Source organism: Oryzias latipes, chromosome 13, assembly GCF_002234675.1.
Source record: "Oryzias latipes chromosome 13, ASM223467v1".
NCBI classification, from domain to species: Eukaryota; Metazoa; Chordata; class Actinopteri; order Beloniformes; family Adrianichthyidae; genus Oryzias; species Oryzias latipes.
This window is the reverse complement of record NC_019871.2, coordinates 457,501-479,426: the sequence shown is the minus strand read 5'-3', so window position 1 is coordinate 479,426 and position 21,926 is coordinate 457,501. Positions and strand designations below refer to the sequence as shown.

The window sequence follows — 21,926 nt, the reverse complement described above, 5'->3', positions numbered from 1 at the left end:
CATGAAATCTTTCCACCTTTATCCACCTTTGTCATGGTAGGGAGAACACCTCAATGGAAGGGGGGGGGCATCTAAGATAGCACAAGGGATAAACAGCCGGCACCGAGGAAAGACATTGGTGGCTGACCTACATGAAGGATTTGATTGGCTCCTCAACGCTCCACAGTCTGATTCAGGCTGCTGTCTGAAAATGTTCCAACCTTTAACTTCCCTCAATGTTAGAACTCGAACACTGCAGCTAATGAAGCCACTTGGATGAGCGGAGAAACGTATCATGGAGGAGATTTTAAGTCCAGAAGTCGCTCCAAAGTCACCTGGATGGAGAACCTTCACCGTTCAGACGTCCCTCATTAACCCGATTTCTGGAGAGTTTTAGCTTCTCGTTTTCACCGTCCGTCCAAAGCAGAAGAATTTAAAAAATGAAAACCGCACTACTTCCACTGAGTCCTATGAGAAAATGAATACATGTCATTAACTCGTCAATGAAATGTTCAGAAGACAGTTTCTATGCGCTGATGTTCAGGATTACGGATAAGCTTTTATTTTGAAGGGCCACATTTACAACCCTCCTCCTTTATCCGGGCTTGGGACCGGCAAAGTGATCTTAAAGAGAGACTCTGGCGGAGTTACTCCGATTTCCCTCCTGCTTGGTTTACAAGTGGGGGGTGCCTTTGGGTCTCAATAGGTGGGCGGGGCCAACAAGGGCTCGGCTCATTTAAAGAGTAAGAATCATACAAAAACTCACGTCAGAGTCACTCAAACTGCCCAGAAAATCCAAAAAGAGTTCCTGGATCTGTCCCTAATCCAGCTCTTACCAGACCTGTCAGTCCCCAACCTCACAGGTTCTGGACCGGGCCAACTGGTCCATTGGTCTGTTGGTACTGAACCACACAGAAAGAGTACATTGGCTGATATTGATACTGCTTTATTTTGAAAACTCCTGGATTCCCTCCTCTACAATCAGATCTGACCAGAACCAGACATGGGTCAGTCCAAAACAAGATCTGGGTCAGGACCAGAACTAGGCTTGAATCAGACCAGAACAAGATTTGGATCAGACCCGAACCATTTCTGGGTCAGACCAGAACGAGACCAGAACCAGGCATGGGTCAGACCAGAACAAGACCTGAATCAGTCCAGAATAAGACTTGGATCAGACCAGAACCATATCTGGGTCAGAAACAGACATAGGTCAGACCAGAACGAGACCTGGGTCAGACCAGAACCAGACCTGGGTCAGATCTGGTTCTGGTCTCATCCAGGTCTTGTTCTGGTCTGACCGACTTCTGGTTCTGATCTGATCCAAGTCTAGTCCTGGTCTGCTCTGGAGTCTAACCCTCACACAGCAGAACATCTCTTCGTTCCACCGACGTTCTGAAGCTGCATTTTTCAGGCACCAGCGGAACCATCTGGTTCTAACAGTGTTGTGGAGCCAATCTAACCCTGTGGGGCAGCAGCCAACAATGACTTCCTGGTCCGTCTTCTTTGAGTTTGTGGTGGAACGGTATTTGATTGTTGTTGTTGGTTCGCCAAACCGATGAGCAGAGGACACAGGAAGCACACCAACAACCCGCCGTCTGAGGCCTGCGGGGTCTGAGCTGCTGGTTGGTTGCAGTTTCTCTGACTTTGGCATAAACCCGCTGATCTTCTGGAGGATTCTCGTATGCAAATCTGATTCCAGAGATCTTCTGCAGTAAGACTACAGCGCGTCCCTTCATCCCCAACAAAACCGAGTGTCATCAACCAAACATGCTGAGTCAGCGACCGCTGATCAAGACTTATTGACCACCAACAGACGGAGCGGCAGTTGAAGTCCCAAACGTGACGGTTGGAGGCTGTTCTGCCCGTCCCCACGGTTCCTGCAGGAGGAGGTTCTCCTCTTGTCAAGGCGCTCATTGGTTGGTCAGCTTCATGCAGACCCTGCACCTGGAGATGTTGTTCTTGTGCTGCATGGGGTCGATCAGCGTGCTGGAGTTCCTGCGGGTGTAGGAGGCTCCCCCCTCCTGGTGTGTCAGCCAGAAACTGTAGATGTTGGCGAAGAAGTGGCAGGTCCCTCGAGGCCCCTGGCACTCCAGAAAGGGCAGAGATTTGAATTCTGTCAAACAGCTTCCTGAAGACGTGAGAGACTGCCCGCCACCTTCATCGCCTGCTCCTGTATGCTACAGAAAGGACATGATGTCATCACGGGCTGAGGTTTCATAAAAGGTAACGAAGATTCGGGCTCTGCGCCTACCATTATGAAGGAGTATCCGGTCCACAAAGTGGCCCAGTTGCTGGGGCACTCTGGCTCGATGGAGTTCTGGCTGTGCATGGCCACAGGTGTGGAGGGCGCCTCGCAAACCACACACCGGCTGATGAGGCTTCGGATGGAGTCGCCCATCACGGGCTCCCTGGTCACGTTTGCCATGGTTGACAGCCAGTAGGACTTGTCGTTCCTGCTGGCGTAGAGGCACCTGTTCATGTCGCAGGAGGAGAACGGCATGGTGGAGAAGACTCGAACGCAGGAACCTGCAGCACCTGGACACAAAGAGTTGCTGAATGAAACCACCGACGGATCGTGGCACAGGTCACAGCTTTCAGGTCAGCAAACATCTTTACTTCTTCTCTTTTTGTAATCAGTGCCATGATTTACTCTGGTCTGTCCTCAAAGCATTCTCCCAGAAGGATTGTGGTTTTGTTTTTATGTGTGACCTTTGACCTGGCAGTAGTGATGTCCTGCTGGGTCTCCTACCATTCAGGAGCTGATGGATGACACCAGCTGACACTGCTGAGGCCAACAGAGGGATCAGGGTTCTTTATGAGGAAGGGCTGCAACGATTCATTCTAAAGACTCGATTTCTATCATAATCTGTTGTTGACGATCCGATTGGATCAGATTGCCTGACCTTTATCGCTTTAACCAGTGAGACTCAGACAGAAATTCCTGCTACTGAACAGTTTTCCAGATTCTTGGATTTCTTCCAGATCATCAAGTTAAATGAAATCTGTGTCCAAACAAACAAGTAAACTAGAATGAATGTCAAATCCATTCACAAGTTAGTTTCCTAAAGTTCTCTCCACAGACTCCTCTCTACGCCTCTTTCTATTCTGAGCGTGACTCAACCCAAAGGTGGGGGCCTCCACAGGTGTGTCAAACACCAATGAACAGCATCACATGCCTGTAGAGCGGTTAGTACCCACACATTTGACAAAGTGTCAACAGTCTGTTTCTGAGTTGTGTGTGAATTTTGTCAGGTTTGACTCTGTGTTGTTCTAGTCCAACAATGACTACAACAACCTTTCCTGAAGGAATGAACTTCTGGGTTTGGACCTTTTTGGCGGTGTGTGTGTCGTTACCCAGGTCCTGAGTGTAGGCCTTCTCCTGCCCCTCCAGGTACAGCAGACTGTATCCCTCCCACAGTTTCTCTGTTTGCAGCGGGCAGCGGGGGATGCTCTCTGATTGGCTGTGCACCACCAGCAGGAAGCCCATGGTTTTTTCCTGGCATGGTGCCCCTGGACCTGTGTCACCAACTGCCCCTCTGGTCCCTAAGACAGAACCGCAGAGCAGCAGCAAAACTCATCAGAACCTGAAATGTTTTCAAGCACCAATCTAGAGTAGAAACTCTTTTCATGGCCCGTCCCCTGTTTAACCTGCATGGACTGCTCACCTGTTGGGCGTGACCCTTTCAGCATCACAGTACAGGAAGGACGGGCTTGAGCCCATCCAGACCCTGAACTTCATAAAGTTCAAATGAACAGAAATATTTCCGCAAAAGCGGTGGAGGTCTCACCCTTTTCTCCTTCTGTGCCTTCCTCTCCATGCAGTCCCAGGTTGCCTCGCTCTCCCTTTGGACCCATTGGCCCTGTTTCTCCTATTGGCCCCTGATCCCCCGGCTCTCCCTTCTCACCTGAAACCCGTCATCACCATCATGAATCTGCATCATCCAGCAAAGATCATCCCAGTTTCTCACCTTTTGCCCCTATTCGACCATTTTCTCCACTCAGACCACAATCTCCAGCTGGACCAGGGGGGCCAGGTAGACCAGCAGGGCCCGTCTGTCCCGGAAGACAAGGTTGAGAGGGAAGAACCTGTCCCTTCTCTCCTTTTATTCCTGCTGGTCCTGGAAATCCCTTTGATCCCGGACGTCCCATAGAACCCAGATGACCATTTGGACCCTTATCACCAGGTAGTCCAATCCAACCTTTGTCCCCCTTTTCTCCTGATGCACAAGAGCACAGGGACAAAGACGCCCTTCAAGCTCAAAGGAAAACCCAATCTAGACTAAATACAAAGATCTCCGAACATCTTGAAGACCTTCTTGACAACATTTCAGACTCAGGTCCAACCTTTTACACCCATATCTCCTCTGTAGCCCACTCGTCCAGGGCTCCCCGGTTTTCCCCTTTCTCCTGGCAAGCCTGGACTGCCTGGAAGACCATTGTCTCCACCATCACCTCGGACTGGAGGGTTTGGACCTGGGAAACCCCTTTCTCCAGGGAACCCTGGAACACAAAAATGCTGGTAAATATTGTGATTTTATTTTTAAAAAGACAGTTTTTCACAATTAATAGTCTGACCTGTCTCTCCGTCTGGTCCCTGACAACCAGGATCTCCACGAGGCCCTGGAAGTGGGTTTGTGCAGTCTGGTCCTGGCTCTCCAACTGATCCTGTTCTTCCTTGAGGTCCTAAAATGATCCAAACAGTCCAGATGACAAAAATGTGTACCTCTGCCAATCCAGCAAAGATTGGTTTGTCACGGTTAAGCTTGTATCAACCTTTAGATCCTTGGGGGCCTTTTGGTCCTGGGGGTCCTGATTGTGATGTACCATAAGGCCCAGGAGGACCTGGAGGACCTTTCTCACCAGGAGGACCTTGAGGTCCTTTTGGACCAATTACAGTCAGACCTGGAGATCCAAGCAAAGACATTCAGAACTGCAGACGCTACAGCCTTTGGAACTGAGACTCAAACTGTCTTTTCCAGATGGTTTCAAATGCAGAAAAGCTGTAAATTGTAGCCTGGAACATTTCTGAACCCAAGGTTCCGGTTTTAAAGGAATTCAATGACCTTCAAGGATACAGAGTGATGAAGGAGACGAATAAGAGAGTGATAGCATCAAACTACAACCCAGCAACAAAACTTTACCCTGTTTGGTGGGAAACACTCTCACCTTTAGTCCCCATGTCCCCTTTGACTCCTTTCAGTCCATCCAGTCCATGGAGCCCCAGTGGTCCCGGAGGACCTGATTAGAAACACACATTCAGGTGCAGCAGCTCAAATTTGCCTCATTTAGTTTTATTTAAAGATTGAAGGCTGAGTTTCACCTGGAAGTCCCTGAGCACCGGTTGATCCTGGTGGTCCATCAGCTCCAGGTGCACCTGCAAGACCTGGATAACCTGGATGCCCTCTGGGGCCTCTGGGACCCTGCACGCCTGATGGAGGCAAAATGGTTCAGGTTAGAGCAACAATCATTAAAGCCGTTTCTGCATAGTGTCTCTGACGGGACGAGCTTAGCTGGACTCTTCCACCTGGTTCTCCAGGGTTTCCGTGGCAACCACGTTCTCCTTTGCATCCTTTCTGCCCTGGGAGTCCTGGACTGCCGATACCTCCATGATCTCCAGGAGGCCCTGGAGGGCCTGGAAAGAGAAATAACATCTCAGACACATGACTCTCTTCAATGATTCAAGGTCTGACTGTGCACAACTGAAACCAGATGAGCACCTTGGAGGCCTAGGAATCCAGGATGGCCCTTGTATCCGGGCACTCCAGGACAGCCTATAGATTCTCCTTTATCACCTGAACAACAAACAAACTTCAGAAAAAGGTTTTCACAGAAGAAGACAGAAAAAGTGACTCCAAACCTGGGGGTCCTGGACATCCCAGATGACCAGGCTCTCCTGGTTGTCCAGGACATCCTGTGTCACCCTGAAATCAAAACCATCTGATTTCCAAACACAAACAATAACAAATACATTTACAGAAGCAAGCTTCCCAGAAGGTTCTCTACAAGCTTCATGTCAGAGTCTGCAGGCTTCCCTTTGACTTCAGGAAAGTCTGTTTATGGATTCGATGAACACGTTCTTTCAGCCCAACCCCCCCTTGGTGTTTTGTTCTTCTGCTTCCTCCAAGTCCACGTCAAAGTGTCTCAGAAAGGCGGGTCAGCTCTGAAGGCCATACCTGCCTGAGAACACTTTTCCCTTTAACCCCTAAAAACCAGAGCTCTCATTTGATCTCCCTTTTTTACTTCATGGTTACTGAGCGCCACCTACACAGTAGTAACTACAGTGGGAATATACCCCAAGATGGGATGTCCACGCATGTGTTCACCAGGTCCAAGGAGGGAGAAGCCGAATTTCCCTGTTGCATTGACTGGGTAACAGTCCGGAACCGTCATTAAATCTGCTTTCTCATTACCGGGTCTCCAGGCCATCCTGGATTGCCTGGCTGTCCTCGCAGTCCTATACGTCCAGCTAGTCCCGGATACCCTGGTTTCCCTTGGGGTCCTTTGGGTCCCTGAAATCCCTTTATTCCTGGGGGTCCACAGTTCCCCAGATACCCAGGATGACCTGGATCCCCCTTCACACCTTTATCCCCTAGAGAGAGAAGGAACACCAGCAGGAGGTCAGACTCCTAACAGCAGATTTGGTAAGGAATCTAAAATCCATGGTAACATGTGGGGGTGGGGGTTTAGGGGTTGGTTCAGGAACCTCACATGAAATGGTTGTAAGTGAGAAGATCTGAACACCATGTAAACTGAACTACAGAAGCTCATGTAGAAATGTGTCTGTCCATAGACTCTTGGATCTCTTGAAATGTTGCTGCTCTGTTTTAGATAGATAGATAGATAGATAGACAGACAGACAGACAGACAGACAGACAGACAGACAGACAGACAGACAGACAGACAGACAGACAGACAGACAGACAGACAGACAGACAGATAGATAGATAGATGACTTTATTAATCCCACAATGGGGAAATTTCATTTATCTGTGGCAGCAAATGTGCGTCCCGATCAGATTCCTGTTTCAAATACAGGTTTTCAGACGCTGAATTTGTTTCAGATCCTGGTCTTCAGTGTGAATGTCCCGTGTTAGTGTCTTGGCTCTGACCTCGGGGCCCAGTGAGTCCATTCTCTCCGGGAGGCCCCTGCTCTCCTTTGGGACCTTTAATTAGGATAACGTTGGTATGTCCTGGAGGGCCCACATCTCCTTTGGAGCCTGCAGAGGTGAAAGAAAACACAGCTGAGAATGAACCTCAGGTGGAACGCTGAAGTCCCATCAGCTTTAACACACCAGAAAGTTCTCTACATTTTAACCATCCCCAGAGCTGGAGGTGACACCTAAGCTCAGGTTATTGGATTTCAAACCCAAGATCTCCCAGTGTCAGGCTGGACACTCTACCAGTAGCCCACTGATCTGGTACAGCCAACACCATTAATGAAAACAACTAACAGATCTAATTTTTTTGACTGGAGGTAATGTCCTGACCTCCTGCTAGTGTGTCTTCTGTCTCTAGTGGATAATGTGTGGTAGAGGTGTTTTTACCAATGGAAAATAACTGTCTAGTCTGGGATTTGAACCCCTAACCCAACAGGGGGACAGACCTAGTGAGCTACAGCCTCCAGCGGATCATGGATTTCTGTGGTAGAGTGTTTCTGCAGCAACAATCTGCATCTGCTTCAGGACCCACAGCACGAGCGGAGTTCTTTACCCTTCTCTCCCTTCACTCCTTCATATCCTGGAGGTCCATCTCGTCCACAGAGGCCCGTCTCTCCGGGCTTGCCTAGGGCTCCAGGACCTCCAGTCCTTCCTAAATTTCCAGGCAGTCCTCTCTCTCCCTGGGGCCCGGTCAGTCCTGGAAACAGAATTTCAGAGTGTTTGCTGGACGGCGAGCTCTAAAGTCCCTCCTCACCGCTGCTCGTTTTTGAGCCTTACCCTTTTCTCCAACAAGCCCAGGCCAGCCTTGGTCTCCAGGCGGACCAGTGGGCCCCGTAGGTCCTGGACCGCCAGGAGAACCTGAAATGCCTTGTCTACCAACATCACCTTTTGAGCCTGGACATTCCGGACCGTTAGGCCCCGCCTCTCCTTTAAGGCCCGTAGGACCTGGAAAAAAAACCCATCTCCATTATCGCACATCACTGCATCGTGATGATATTGGCCTATTGTGTTTGTCTGTGAAGACTCCAGCCTTCAGGAGAACATAACATGAAGGTGAAGATGTTTTACCCCGTGGTCCTCTGGGTCCACTGATGCCCCTCTGGCCACGTTCGCCAGCTTTTCCTGCATCGCATGATACAGGCTGGAACCCTGGGGGCCCCATCAAACCATGGGCTCCATCCTGTCCTCTGTGGCCCTTCACTCCAGGGTCTCCAGGCAGACCTGCTAAACCTGCAGCAACAGAAGAAAATTGCTTTGTTCTACAAAAGCTGTGATGTTCCACTTTTTCATACCAGGGTCTAAGTTCTGCTGCTTTAGCTGAGCTCCAGACTTTGGACCATACAGGAACTCCATTCTGCTGCTGTTTCTTTGTTCTGTTGATGACCCAGTTCTAACCCAAGCCTACAATAATCTATCCTTACTCATGTACCTGGTTCTCCATCTTTGCCTAGGGGTCCTGGCATGCCTTTTGGTCCTGGAAACCCCAAAGGTCCAGGGGGGCCAGGAGGTCCCATATCCCCAACTTCAGAGTCCCCAGTTGATCCCTGAAGTCCAGTCAGGCCCGGAAGTCCTGGAGAGCCTGGACAAGCAGAGGCGAACAAGTTCAGGATTGAAGCTCCAGACCAGTTTGAATGTGGATGTGGCTTCAACCAAGGATCCATTTGCAGCCCTTCTGTGGAGCGGCGCCACAGCAATCAGTTCTTAACCCCTCTGTCAAAAAGGGTCAGCATCATTAAAAAACAGTGTTTTCTTTGCAAATGACCCAACATTTATCCAGACTGGAGGTTCTGGGTGTTGAGTCTCTTCCTGTTACTTTGTCCTGGACCTGCATTTTGCATTTGCTGATGACTCTTGATGAGGATTCTTTGATTTTGTTTTTTTGTCCTGTCCAGCAAATGAACACAGACCACAGCTGAGAGCCTCTTGGGATGTTTAGCTTTTACAATCTGTGTTGTGTGTTACTCACACAACCCCACCCCTCCGGCTCGGACTGGACAGGGGGTGGGGGGTGGGTGATAATACAAGGTAATAGGATGGGTGTCATTTGTGACTTCCATTACATGCGTTAATGTTTACATCCCACAACTGTTTATAAGTTTTGATCATATCTATAGAAGACTTCCTGCCGCACATCACTCCGACCGGCCCCTCCTCGTTCACACAGACATGAACACATGGGATTACTCCTCCAACAAATCAAACATCCTCTATGCTGTGTTTAACCAGAAGGGGATATCATGGAGATTATTCTTGATATGTACTCGATTACATTAAATGCTTCAGTGAGTTAGTGAGAGTTGGTAGCCCAGCCCCCCCCCAAAAGACAGATTCCCAGGAACAACCACCCACAAGCATACTAGACCCCGTCAGGTCACGCCCCCTCCAAGGGGCCCTGCGTGTGTTAAAATGCATCACGGTGACCGGTCTGTAATGTATGTGCTAGAAAGAGCAAAAGAGCTTTGTGACCTCATTGGGTCTCCCGTCCATCCAGAAGAGTCTGACTTGGTTCTTCAGAAAGTTTCCTCAGAGCTTTCACGTACCTGAAGTCCTTCACCTGTGTCCTTACCTCTGTCTCCAATGAAACTAAGGCCTTCCGGTCCTTCTTCTCCAGTATCTCCAACCATACCCCGAGGTCCTGCAGAAGGGAGGGACATTTGTTCAGACCTCACAACATGTAAGGGACAGGTGTGCTGTGCAGGTCACAGGTGTACTCATGCACCTGTTTTCCCAAGTGGTCCTGGCAGTGCAGTCTGTCCTTTATCTCCTTTTAGACCATCCAGCCCTGTTCCTCCAGGATAACCTGGAGGACCTGGGTCTCCCATGTAACCTGGAGGGACAGGTAAGTCTTAGGGAAGTCAGACAGGTGTGAGGTGGATGCTCCATGAGGGGGTGTACCTGGGAGTCCAGAGTCTCCTTTCTGTCCGGGAGCACCAAAACTCTGAGGACCACAGGGCAAAGTGTCACCTGTCAAACCAGAAGACACCAGATTGACCGTGCTGTCGTTGCAGAAGGTGAAAGTCTGGAACGAAGCTTGTTAATGTTCATGAGGAGCTGCAGGGAGACCTTCTGAAATTCTAGAAATGGATTTTACTTTAACTGTTTTTCAAAGTATCATTTTTAATTATTTTTCTGCAAATGTTAGTATGTCACAGATTTTGTGGATAAAATAACACTCTGACATGTGGGGGTCCATGCTTGTCTGGAGACTGGCCTGCCAATGGTGACCCTACCAAGAGCGAGCTCCAGACGGTATCACTCTGGTTCATTTGAACATGTAAGCCTCCTTGTCCCACAACAAGGCCAGACCTACAAGCACAAGCACCTGACCCCCCAACAAAAGACATCCTCCAGTTTGACCCAAGGACTGCAGGCTGGAGACGACCACAAGGCAAGCATTGCTCCCGAAGGCAAGATGTTTCTGGAACAGGTCTCAGAGCTGCCGGCTTATGACTGACATCTACAGAAAAGGTTGGCCTTCCGGGTCAGCTCTATTTATAGGGACTGGACCCTGTCCCCCCACAGATGATAATGATGTTGATATGCTGAGATTCTCATGTAATACAGAAATTAAGAGTTACACTAGTCGAAAAAAAATGCCGGAGCTAAGCCTTTGACAGCAAAGGGGTACAGTCACGACTGTAGAAGCGTAGCTTCAAAGACTTCTTCCAGCTCGTTTATGGCTTGATGATAATCTTCCGAGTGTTAATACGCTTCATTTACATTTAAAGACCCTGCTGTGGGACGGACTGAGGTGCACTCTTTTATCTTTGATCTAGATCAGGGATGAGTTCCTCCAGAGGTGCTGAGTCTGCGTGGTTTCCAGAAATACAAGCCCTCCTCATGACTGGTTTCCTGGTTCAAGTGTGTCCAGGCAGTTACAACTTGCCAGAGCTGGGTATGCTGGAAAACATGCAGGAATGCCGGCCTCAAGGCCAGGACCAATCCCTGGTCTAGATAGTGTCTCAGTTGTTGGTCTCTATTAAAGTCCAGCTGATCATCAGTCTTTTCGGGTCCTGGAAACTCTTTAGAAGAATCTCACCTTGAATGCCTTTTGGTCCTGGAGGTCCAGGAAATCCTATAAGTCCTGGAGCCCCAGGGGCACCTCGCCATCCTATCGCTCCCATAAACCCCTGTCCAGGGGGCCCTGCAGGTCCCAGGAGGCCCTTCCGTCCCGATGGTCCTGGTGGACCTCTGTCTCCAGTAACACCAGCAAACTCGTCCCCCTGCAAATAAACAGATTCTCAGAAGAGGAGATGACGATGAGGATCAAAGGGTCTGGTGCCCCCTACTGCCTGCAGTGCCTACTACAGCCACCCTGAAGATCTGTCTGTAACAGCAGAAAGGAGTTTGTTAATCCCTCCGTTTTCACTCACAGAAGGATTAGGATTAGAAGGAGTGAAGGGAGGCACTACCTAAGGATTTTCAAAGGCAGCCATTGCCCTTCCCTTACATCTACCCATCATCTCAAAAGAAGTTGCAGCACTCCTTCAGACAGGGGGCCCTTTGTGGGGCCATGTGGTAGAAAAAGGATACACCCCTGGTGTCCATGTTGGTGCGTACCTCAGGGCCCGTGATTCCGGAGGCCCCTGGATTTCCACTGAGTCCAGCTTGTCCAGAGTATCCTGTTCTGCCTAGCAGACCTGGAGGGCCCTGATCTCCCTTCTCGCCTGCAGACACAAAGCATCAAATATACAGACCGGCGTCCAACCCAGAACAAGGCAACGTTTGGAAAACCTTCAAACAGTTTTTGTGAGAAAACATGACCTCACCTTTAAAATCAACCACTCTGAAACTCCCTTTCTGACCTTTTAGCCCTTTAGGGCCTTGATCTCCAACCAGACCCTGGACAGAACAGACGTACCAACATGGAAGAAACAACATGTTCATCTCTGCAGGAAACATCTGACCTGTTCTTTTTGGAAAAGAAAAAAAGAGTTTGGAAAACCACCTCTTCCCCTCTAAGTCCTGCATCTCCCAGAGAACCAGCCTCTCCTCTCTGGCCTTGGGATCCCTGGACTCCTGGGAACCCTGGACTCCCAGAGAGACCTGAAGGCCCTGGAGGTCCGGGTGTGTTGATTGGAGGGCCACAAGAGCAGGGACCGGTCTCACCTGAATCACAGGGAAGGTGAAGTATCATCCAGGATTTGTATTTGGTTTTTCCAGAACATTTTCAAACTGGACGGTCCAGTCCGGCATCTTCAGAAACACAGTTTAGTCTCCAGCCTTCTTCCAGCTGATCTTTTTAAATGTCCTGCTTTGTGTGGAGAGTTAAACTCCTCAGTTCTAACATTTTTTAGGTTCTTCCTGTTCTGCTGTCAATAAAATATCAGCTTTTTTTTTTCAATTTAAGAGTTTGTTTTAAAAATCTTCTCTGTAATTATAGTTTGTGTCACATTGTTTCAAAAGTTCTTCAATTTACAGAACTGTGTTAGTAAAAACTGGATGCTCCCAAACTAACCTCTAAATCCAGAAAAGCCAGTGGCCCCTGGGGGCCCCTGAACACCTGGCTCCCCCCGCAGTCCTGGTATCCCAGGAAGACAGTAACTTCCTGTGTGAACAATAGAGACCAGAGCCAAAAAGATCCCGATGGATCTGTGATATCTTAGTCGATGACGTCATCATTCAGTCCAAAGGTTGAAAAGAGATACCTGGAGTTCCTGGCTCTCCCTTTAGCCCTGTGTATCCAGGAAATCCTGGTTTCCCAGGTTCTCCTGGTGTTTTTCCGTCTGTAATCATTTGACCTGGATCTCCTTTCTCCCCTTTAGACCCCTGAGATCCTTTTATGCCAGGAAGACCTCTTGGTCCTGCAAAGAACAGTAGAGGGCATCGCGTCACCTTCAGGTTCATCAAAACCCGACTTGTTTCTGACTCACAGTCTGGATGTAACCACTCCTCTAATACCACCTTAAATGTGTCCAGCTGCTATCTTGTGCCACTTTCAATAATGCTCAGGTGTGATTTACTTAAAAAATGTGTCCAGAGCTTCAAAATGACTTTTGAATCTGAAAGTCTACGACAAAGAAAACCTCCAGAAACGGCACTGCTGTTTACAAACCTTAACTCAAAATCACGAGTAAAGATTTGTCCTTTAGAACATTTTAATATCTGAATGGAACTTTATTTCTTGTTAAATAACAGGAGAATGTTACAGCCCAGGCTGTTCAGTCCGCCATTCCTTCGGTTGTTGGAATGGTGACACATGCTAATATCCTGCATTCAAATGGGGGGAGGGGGGCACCCTTTAATTACAATCACTTATTGCGCTTTAATCCGTTTAGTCCAAAATATTTTTAAAGATGTTTTATTGACTTAAAACGGAGAAGCTGAGGTGTGTCAGACTGCAGAAGACAGAAGCAGAGGTTCTGCCTCATGAACGGCTTCAGTGATCACGTGTAGCAAACATGTTACTGAACATATCAAGTATTCGCACGCGTGCATCAGTGCCGCCTTACACTGACAGCAGTCACATGATACTATTGAAAGGAGCTCCTCCCAGCCAACACTGCTCACGAGCTGCAAGTACTGACCCGGCACCGACGCGCCTGGGGGTCCTGGTGGACCGTGAAACCCCATATGCCCCATGTGTCCTGGGGGACCTGGAAACCCAGGAGCCCCCGGGTCTCCGAAGTCCCCTAAAAGAAAACAAAGTCTTTTCGGTCTCTGAGACGTCACAAAAACAACATCAAAATGCTGATCGACGGCTTCCTACCGACGTGTGTGACGTCCCTGCTCTGGGGGGGCCCTTTGGGGCCCTGATCTCCCTTAATGCCCTGCACGGAACAGAAAAGCAGTTTAGTTTTCCTTTGACGGAAGTATCTTCAGAACCTGGGTCGGTGTCAAACTGTTCTTGAGTCCATCTAAAACAGGAACCAAGATCAAAGCTACAGACCGACCTTTGACCCGTCCTGTCCGAACAGGCCTGGCAGACCCTGTTCCCCTTTACGTCCCTGAAAACACAAAAACTTACTGGAACAAAGTTCTTCACATGAAACCCAAAGAGCAAACCAGAACCACAGTTGGTTCTGACCCACCTTGATACCTTTCCCCCCCCCTGGACCAGGCCGACCGATGACACCCTAAAGACGGGAACAAGACAGCAGCTGTGATCCGTCATATCTGATCCACGCTGATCAATCACATCCAGAACCCCTATCACTTACCCTGGGCCCCGGGAATCCCACAATGCCTTTCTCTCCTTTGACCCCAGGACGGGCATCCAAGCCCTGAAATTAGAAAAACCCGGATCTTCTTTACCCCTGCAGACAGATCTCCATAAGCAAAAACTCCCATCTCACCGGTGCTCCCTGCACTCCAGCTGCTCCTTTGACCCCAGGAGGTCCCTGAAAACACAGGGGAGGTTCAGAACTGGACAAGAACAAGAAGCTCCTTCACACAGCCGTCCAACAGACGCAGACCTCTCTCAGAGGTCGTGCAGCCTCTGGTTTGGACAGGGACAAGGGTCAAGGGTCTGATGACCTTTCAACAACATCAAATGCTTCTCACACCTCAGTCCCCACAAAATCAACCGATGTTCAACCAACATCAGTGAATGCAGCCCAACCCGATCAAAGATCCAAGTCATCTCTACACATCTGTGTGGACAAATTCCAACACACAACCCAAACCAATCACAGCCTCACCTGATCCCCTTTGATGTACCGGTCCTCTGGGGGGTCCACGTACTCGAAGGGCCCTGGGGGTCCCTCCTGGCCCTGATCTCCCTGTGGAGGAGTAAGAGGTAGGAGAAGGTGCAGACGAGGCAGGTTAGATGGTTCTGACAGTGTTTGACGGACACCTTTCCTTCTCTGCCATTACACTCTGGATTACTGTCCTCTAAAGTTCCATTGATTTTACAGGAAGTGCACCAAACTGATTAAAGTTCAGAGGATCAGGGTCAGCCGTGGTGTACCACAGGGCTCTGTGCGGGGCCCAGTCCTTTAGCTTCCATTAGCCAGCATTATTAAGCAGCGCAGCAGACATGTCCACTTATATGCTGATGATACTCAGCTCTGTTCATCTAATAATAATAATGCAGGAGAGACAGAACTTCCAACGCGTCTGATAGGTTTGAGGACCTGGAGGAAGTCTAAGTCTGTGGTTACCTAACTGATGAGAGGCGATAGAGGAGATCATGTTTCTGTAGTTTTAGCTTCTCTTTCTTGCTGTATCTTATGTCAATTTGAAATTCACTCATTGATAATAAATCTTTATATTTCAAAGTTCAATCTCCACTAATAAAACCTCACAGTTCCATATTTTCCAAACAGAATTCCTGTTTGTTCCTGCAATTTCCTAAACTAGATCATTTAGAAAACAAGTCTTGAGCATCTCAAACGTTTTAAATGGTTGTCCTAAAATCTGCCTTTCCAGTTTAAAGGGCAAACAGCTGATCCATATCTGAGTAGGCGGGGCAACAGCGAGGAGGGCAGTACCTCATCTCCTTTCGGCCCGGGCACAGCTTGACCGTTTTCTCCCTGCAACACAAACGCAAGTTTTTTCCTGTGAAGATCACAACATTTACGATCAACAACTGTTCAGTGAATGTTTCTGTAGCTGCACCACAGAAGGGTACAAACCAAGACCACAAACCACAAAGCAGGTCATTCAGAGTCATAAAAACTGAAGTTGTGTTTTAAAGTATAGTTCTGATGACTTACAGGAGGACCTCTGGGACCAGGCTCACCAGGCTCACCCTGCACACACAGAAGCGCTCGCAATTAACCAAACTTGCACCACTTTCCATGGGCTGCCATGGCAACCGCATCCAAAAGCTGTGACAGAATGCCCAGATAATTTAGTAACAGTTGCCATGGTAACGTGGTGTGTCATGACCTGGGTTGGTTTGAGAAATCTCAAGTCTGACGAAATGTTCAGTTTGTGAAACATTTGATGTGAATAAAGATCCGTTTTGTCTTTTTCATCTCGTTTTTCTCTTTCCTGTGCTGTACTGAGCAGCTCCTACGTTTGAATGTGGAGGCGGAGTCTGGGAGACACACTCCCCCCTATAGAGAGAGCTTCCCTGAGGAATCTGGGTAGATGGTTCCAGAACGGTTCTGGAGATCATTTCAGGGTTTCCCTGCTCCATCATGATGTTTGGAGGACCTGCAGACTTAGAACATCAGTATATAATTCAACTTAATAAGAATTATTTATCTGCTTATGACATGGAAGCCGCTTCCTGTTGGATTTAACTCCTGGATGAGCTCAGACTCTCCCGGACTGCCAGGACCGCTGAGTTCAGCTTGAAGGAAGTAAACATGCTGATCGACCTGAGATGATGATCACATCACATGGTGCGTGAGGCGAGGCGACACAGCAGTCAAACGAAGTTCATTTGAAGTGTTTTCTGATGTTCTGCAGATGTTCCCGTTAAGGTTTCTGTGGATTGTCATTACCCGTGAACAACAGGTCCAGTTATTCACAGTTAGAACCGTAAAAACCCCAAAATAGGACCAATTATGTCACATGTGTCAAACTCAAGGCCCGCGGGCCAAATGTGGCCCTCCATGTCATTATGTGGCCCGCGAGAGCAGAAAAGTTTTTAATTTCTTAGAATAAATAAAAATTGGTGTGTATTTATTCTTATCTAAGTGGAATCTGACTTGAAATATCAAATTGGACATCTATACATTAGGACTTAAACACTGTCCATATAACCTAACCTGACAGAATCAAATTTAAAATGATTTATGCTAAAGTAACAAGCAAACATATGTTTCTATGCAGCTGGAATTGTCACTTTAAAAAGTAATAATAAATAGATAAATGAGTAATTTTGTATTAAGGAGTAGTTACGTTTATCTTTCATTACATTTAGTTACATGTGTATGTTATTTTTCTGGCCCTTTGAGGACAACCATGCTGATGTGGCCCTCAGTGAAAATGAGTTTGACCCCCCTGAATGATGTCAAAGGTGTCTGAGTTTGTTGGAGCTTACGATGTTCCCGTTCTGCCCTGCAGGACCAGAAAGACCTGGAGGACCCAGAAGACCTGGCTTGCCCTGCAGACAGACAGAAGGTTGAAGAAGAACCAGGAAAAAAGAATTTCTGCCAGCAAAGCCATCACTTCATCGCCATTCCTCTGTTGGTTTGTGCCTCCTCCTTACCTGGACTCCAGGCAGTCCAGGAGGCCCAGGATCTCCCTGGCAGACATAAACACTCAGGTTAGTTCTTCAGAAAACATCCCGCCCTGAACCTCTCAGAGCTCATGAACTTACTGGTGTTCCTGGGTGCTGGAAGAAGAAAACTGCTGAACCCCCTGGATACCCCTTTGGTCCTGGTAAACCCTACAGAGTAAAGTCAAGTTACCATGGAAATAGCACGAAACAAGACAAACTATGGTCCTTGAGTTTCCCTCATAAATGTTGAGATGCAGGTAAACATAGATCCAGTGCTCTAAAGCTGAATTAAAGTGGAAACATTGTGGATTAATGACAAAGAATCCCTGACTGATGAATCACATCCATTAAAACATGTTTACCCATGCTCCATCTGCCCCTTGTGGTCCTTGAAGCCCAGGTAGTCCTTGGTCTCCTCTAGTTCCATTACATCCATCTTGACCACGAAGACCTGGACCTCCAGCAGGTCCTGGATGACCCTGAACAGAACAAGAGTTACACAACATAGATTTTCAGAGGAACCAATCAAAGTGGTCTACTAGCTGAAAGAGGCGGAGCTTCCTACCTCTATTCCATCTAAACCCGGAAAACCTCTTAGGCCCCTGATTCCCTGAAACCAGAAGCAGATCATTTGGTGTCAGGCCATGGTTACCCACACAAAGTTACCAAACCAGCAAGCAGAACCCGGAACTATTTGACAACAGAACATTCTGTCTTTCCTTCTGCCCAGCTTTGCACTGGACTTTGGAGAACTTACAATGTGGCCTTTGGGTCCAAGGGGTCCTGCTTCCCCTTCATCTCCTTTCTGTCCCTTTGGTCCTGGAGGTCCCTGAGGGCCAAAGGTACCTGGCAGCCCTTGAGGGCCTTGCTGACCCAAAGGACCTGGAACTCCCTGTAGATCATGATGATTGTTAGGACAATAGAACCTAAAAGACCCAGACACTGAGACAAATGGAACCTGGAATAACCAATTCAAACGGGTCCTGCAGGATCAATAAGTCCACATAAAACCTGTAAGAGTTTGAGGAAACCTGACCAGACCTGACAGAACCAAAAGACACAAGTCAGGCATGAGAGAAACAGGGGCCTTTCAGAACTTTTCCAAACCGCGGTGCAGACGTAGAGCGGTCGACCTCTGATTGAAAGATCGCACGTCCAGTTCCTGTTGTCTGCACCCATGTGCTGAAATGTCCTTGAGCAAGACACTGAACCCCACATTGTTCCTGGTAATAGGTTGGTGCCAACGTTTGGCAGCAGAGCCAGCATCAGTGGGGGAATGGGACTGTAACATGACTGATGCCATGACTCAACTGCAGAACGTCACTTGGATGAAGGAGAACCTTCTGTGATCATAAAACATTGGACAGACAACCTAAACATGTATCCTGAAGAAGATGGAAAACGGTTGTCCTGAGACGACCCCACTGAAGGGGGGGGCAAACCAACCGGTTTGTCATCTACCATTTACCAAATCTACCACTTTGCTTTGGACGGTACCAGAACCACCTGTAGAACCCATACTGGGTTTGTCAGGAAGAACATGTGGATTCTAGCAGATCAAACCTGATTCATGTAGAGTCTAGTAAGAAACATAGAACATGATGTCGTAGATTGTTAGAGAACATGAAGGAATGTGATCTGAAGAGACTAACATGACAGGTTCTCCTTCAGTCGACTTGTTCTGTTGCCTGAAACTCCAATGTTCTGGAGAGGGAGAGACCGGATCTGATGACCACTAGAGGGCAGCACATCACAACACAAACAAGTCAGATGCTCAGAAAAATACAAGTGAAAGCAAATCCTCCGATTCCTGTCTTCCCTCTGATACAAACTAAAAAACCTGGCATGCCAGAGCTTCAGACCCGGCCCAGCTGAAGAAAGGGTTATGAAGTTCATGAGACCTTCCTCCTTCAACTGCTCACCACAGAAGCAGCTCTGCTGAATCAAAAGGAAATTCCATTTTACATCAACTGAGCCTCCAAGAAGTCAGACAATCAGCAAAATCTCTGAGGAAATGAGGTGTTTCAGAAAAAAACATGCTTATTTCATTCATCTGCAGCACCGGAGCAGGTGATGCTGCTGAAGAATGCTGGATCCAGATCTACAGATTCTGCTGATCTTCCAGGTCCTACTTAACCATTTCAGGCTTTGATCTTTCCTCTTTAAACGTTCTAAAAACACGCAGTGGATGTTTAGAACCGACCCTCAACGATGGAAGTCGTTACTTTATTCTTTTTCACATTGCAACTTCTGACAACGATGGTGGAACTGTTTCCTCTGTTGGAACCTTACACCCTGCTGCAGAAAAAGCTTCGGACTGGAAGGTCTAGGTCATGTGACGGTGGTTTGGCTCTGGTACATTTGGAACCAGCATGTCAGCTTCATGGCTGTCATCATCAAATCCTCACCTTCGTCACCTCCTCATCAAATCATTTTCCAGATCAAGTTTGATCCAATCAGACACAGATGTTGGAGGCCCTCTGGTGGTTCCCCGATGAACTGCACCACACGTTTCTGTTTCTGAACCGCCTGAAATCCAGTATGTGTGTGTGTGTATGGGTGTGTTTGTGTGTGTGTGTGTGTTTGTACAGCTGTGAGCAGCAGACAGGCAGAGGGGATTGTGGGTCGGCGTCTGTCTTACTGATTTCACAGCTGAGTGACTCCACAAAAGCAGAACGGACAAACAGAGATCACGGCTGTCACAGTTCATAACTCACACGGACTCACACGGATCACGCACAGACGGAGCTGTTGCCTCCGCCGCCGACACGTTTCTGTCACACAGACAGCGAGGAGCACATGTGACGCTTCGTCAGCTTCTGACTGATCATCTTCAGGACCAACTGACAGAAACGGTCTTTCAAACAACCAAAGTCCCATCTGACGCCGCTTTGACAGAACAGGACGTTCAGACCTCCACCTGTTTGGAGGTCTGAGGTCTTGAGGTTAGCTGTTGAGATGGACAGGTCTGCATGGTCTTTGGATGCTGTCTTCCACTCATCAAAATAAAAACCAAAAGACAGAAACCATCAGACCGTCTTCGTACTGATGTAGACCTTTACGTCATCATCAACCCTCCAACCTTCTCCCAATTTGAGGAAGTCTGAAGACACAGGAGCGTCTCTGATTCTGTAGCTGTGTGAGAACAGTTCTTCAGCTGCTGCCTCATCATCTCCACGACTGACTTCAACTTCAAACGCAGACTTTCTCAGAGGTTACAGACTTTGTGGTGTATCAGAGAAGACGACGACGGTCATCTCAGCAGCCTGTGTCTGTGGACGCCTCCCCTCCCAGCCACTCCGCTGGAGGAACTGAGAAGATGGTCTGTTCACACTGACCGTCTGAGCAGACCCCAGTCCAGACTGGTCTGTGCTTGGACCATGTTCGTGTCTCTGAATCCAGGCCTTGAGGGCTTCTGTCCTGCTTCTTCTGCAGGTATTCCAGTCCCATCTGCTGGGAATACCCGGATCAAGGAAGAACTGAAAGGACAGCGTTGTTCGGACAAAGTCTGTCCAGGTCTGCATTTAGACACCCTAGAGGAGTTCCAACAAATGCTCTGCCAGTCCAGCATCCTTCAGGTTCCTGTGTACTGGGAGGTGGGGCAAGAAAAAGGAGACTAAAACATGACCTAGCTATCAGATAACCAACCAACTGGTTTGGTCCTGATCATGATGTTTGTCTGCTGGAGATCTTTGACCATCAGTCCCATGCTGAGGAAAGAGAAACCCTCCAGCTCCTTACAGCTTTGGGAAATGATGTCCATGAAGTCAGACTCTGGTGGCTCTGACATCCACCAGAGTCTGACTTCCTGCTGGCAGCTGAACCAGCTGTCATGAACATCCAGGGAGAACCCGGAACTTAGGACCAACCGGAAACACTAGGACGGATCTTTTGCTGAGCTCTGCTGAAGATCAGAACTGAAGGACACAATCTTCATCAGATCAGACAGGTGAGTCCTTCAAAAACCCGAGTCGTCTGTCTGATCTGCTCATTCTTCACTGGTTCCACCCTTCAGAGCTGCTGCAGTCAAAGCAAACATTTGCACTGCAGACGGATCATCACCTGCTGGCCCCAACGTCAGAAGTCCTTTGAGATCATTGAGTTCACTCGTGGTTACCAGCAGAACCACACAAGGCGTTAATCTGACAACAGCTGAGAGGTCAGTCTGTTTGTGTGTTTGTGTGTGTGGGTGGGATAGCACATTTGCTGACTAAGCTCAAGAAAAACATCTAGTTGAAGACAAACACATTCTTCTCCATCCCTCCTCCATGCAGCAGCTCCTGTCATGAGATCAAACAGCAGCTGAGCTGTGATTGGTTGAGTGGTTGCTTGCTGTAAGCGAGTCTCACCATCTCCCCTTTGGGCGGGAAACACCGACAGGTGGAGCAGTCCCGTCCATTGCACGGCTCCATGTGTTTCCCCTGAAAGCACAGAAAGACAGGTGTGACATCCCTGCAAGCCCATCCCAAAATCCCACTTCAGTTCATGCTGTGAACACCACACATCCATGTGGCTGGTAGAATGGCGGCCCCTGGTGGAACAGGGACATGGTAAGAACTCTGATTGGCTGAAGGAGTGATTGAGACTCCTTTGACATCCTCACAGCCAATAGCATCATTGGTTGGGGAGTTTACCAAATAAAGGGGAAAGTGAATTTTTGTCTCTGTTGC

General features: G+C 48.4%; 1 protein-coding gene across 2 annotated transcripts in view; it reads right to left on the bottom strand.

Annotated features, from left to right (window-relative positions):
• Positions 1-21,926, bottom strand: part of LOC101158660 (collagen alpha-4(IV) chain) — a 32,003-nt gene continuing 10,077 nt past the window's right edge. For both annotated transcript variants that reach the window (XM_011492693.3, XM_020699857.2), the window contains 44 exons: positions 21,606-21,677; positions 18,014-18,148; positions 17,822-17,866; positions 17,619-17,735; positions 17,356-17,424; positions 17,245-17,280; positions 17,077-17,139; positions 15,797-15,832; positions 15,572-15,613; positions 14,780-14,860; positions 14,435-14,479; positions 14,300-14,362; positions 14,171-14,215; positions 14,033-14,086; positions 13,849-13,909; positions 13,667-13,771; positions 12,788-12,943; positions 12,598-12,687; positions 12,088-12,248; positions 11,909-11,981; positions 11,700-11,806; positions 11,179-11,362; positions 10,035-10,103; positions 9,859-9,966; positions 9,706-9,774; positions 8,569-8,718; positions 8,208-8,369; positions 7,917-8,084; positions 7,693-7,836; positions 7,092-7,199; positions 6,393-6,571; positions 5,840-5,903; positions 5,700-5,774; positions 5,507-5,614; positions 5,303-5,410; positions 5,149-5,220; positions 4,756-4,884; positions 4,558-4,665; positions 4,327-4,482; positions 3,951-4,199; positions 3,771-3,887; positions 3,337-3,525; positions 2,234-2,517; positions 1-2,159 (listed from right to left, as the gene is read on the bottom strand). In XM_011492693.3, the coding sequence (XP_011490995.1) occupies positions 1,893-2,159; positions 2,234-2,517; positions 3,337-3,525; positions 3,771-3,887; positions 3,951-4,199; positions 4,327-4,482; positions 4,558-4,665; positions 4,756-4,884; positions 5,149-5,220; positions 5,303-5,410; positions 5,507-5,614; positions 5,700-5,774; positions 5,840-5,903; positions 6,393-6,571; positions 7,092-7,199; positions 7,693-7,836; positions 7,917-8,084; positions 8,208-8,369; positions 8,569-8,718; positions 9,706-9,774; positions 9,859-9,966; positions 10,035-10,103; positions 11,179-11,362; positions 11,700-11,806; positions 11,909-11,981; positions 12,088-12,248; positions 12,598-12,687; positions 12,788-12,943; positions 13,667-13,771; positions 13,849-13,909; positions 14,033-14,086; positions 14,171-14,215; positions 14,300-14,362; positions 14,435-14,479; positions 14,780-14,860; positions 15,572-15,613; positions 15,797-15,832; positions 17,077-17,139; positions 17,245-17,280; positions 17,356-17,424; positions 17,619-17,735; positions 17,822-17,866; positions 18,014-18,148; positions 21,606-21,677 (4,923 nt within the window). In that variant the 3' untranslated portion in view covers positions 1-1,892. The remainder of the gene's footprint in view (positions 2,160-2,233; positions 2,518-3,336; positions 3,526-3,770; positions 3,888-3,950; positions 4,200-4,326; positions 4,483-4,557; positions 4,666-4,755; positions 4,885-5,148; positions 5,221-5,302; positions 5,411-5,506; positions 5,615-5,699; positions 5,775-5,839; positions 5,904-6,392; positions 6,572-7,091; positions 7,200-7,692; positions 7,837-7,916; positions 8,085-8,207; positions 8,370-8,568; positions 8,719-9,705; positions 9,775-9,858; positions 9,967-10,034; positions 10,104-11,178; positions 11,363-11,699; positions 11,807-11,908; positions 11,982-12,087; positions 12,249-12,597; positions 12,688-12,787; positions 12,944-13,666; positions 13,772-13,848; positions 13,910-14,032; positions 14,087-14,170; positions 14,216-14,299; positions 14,363-14,434; positions 14,480-14,779; positions 14,861-15,571; positions 15,614-15,796; positions 15,833-17,076; positions 17,140-17,244; positions 17,281-17,355; positions 17,425-17,618; positions 17,736-17,821; positions 17,867-18,013; positions 18,149-21,605; positions 21,678-21,926) is intronic.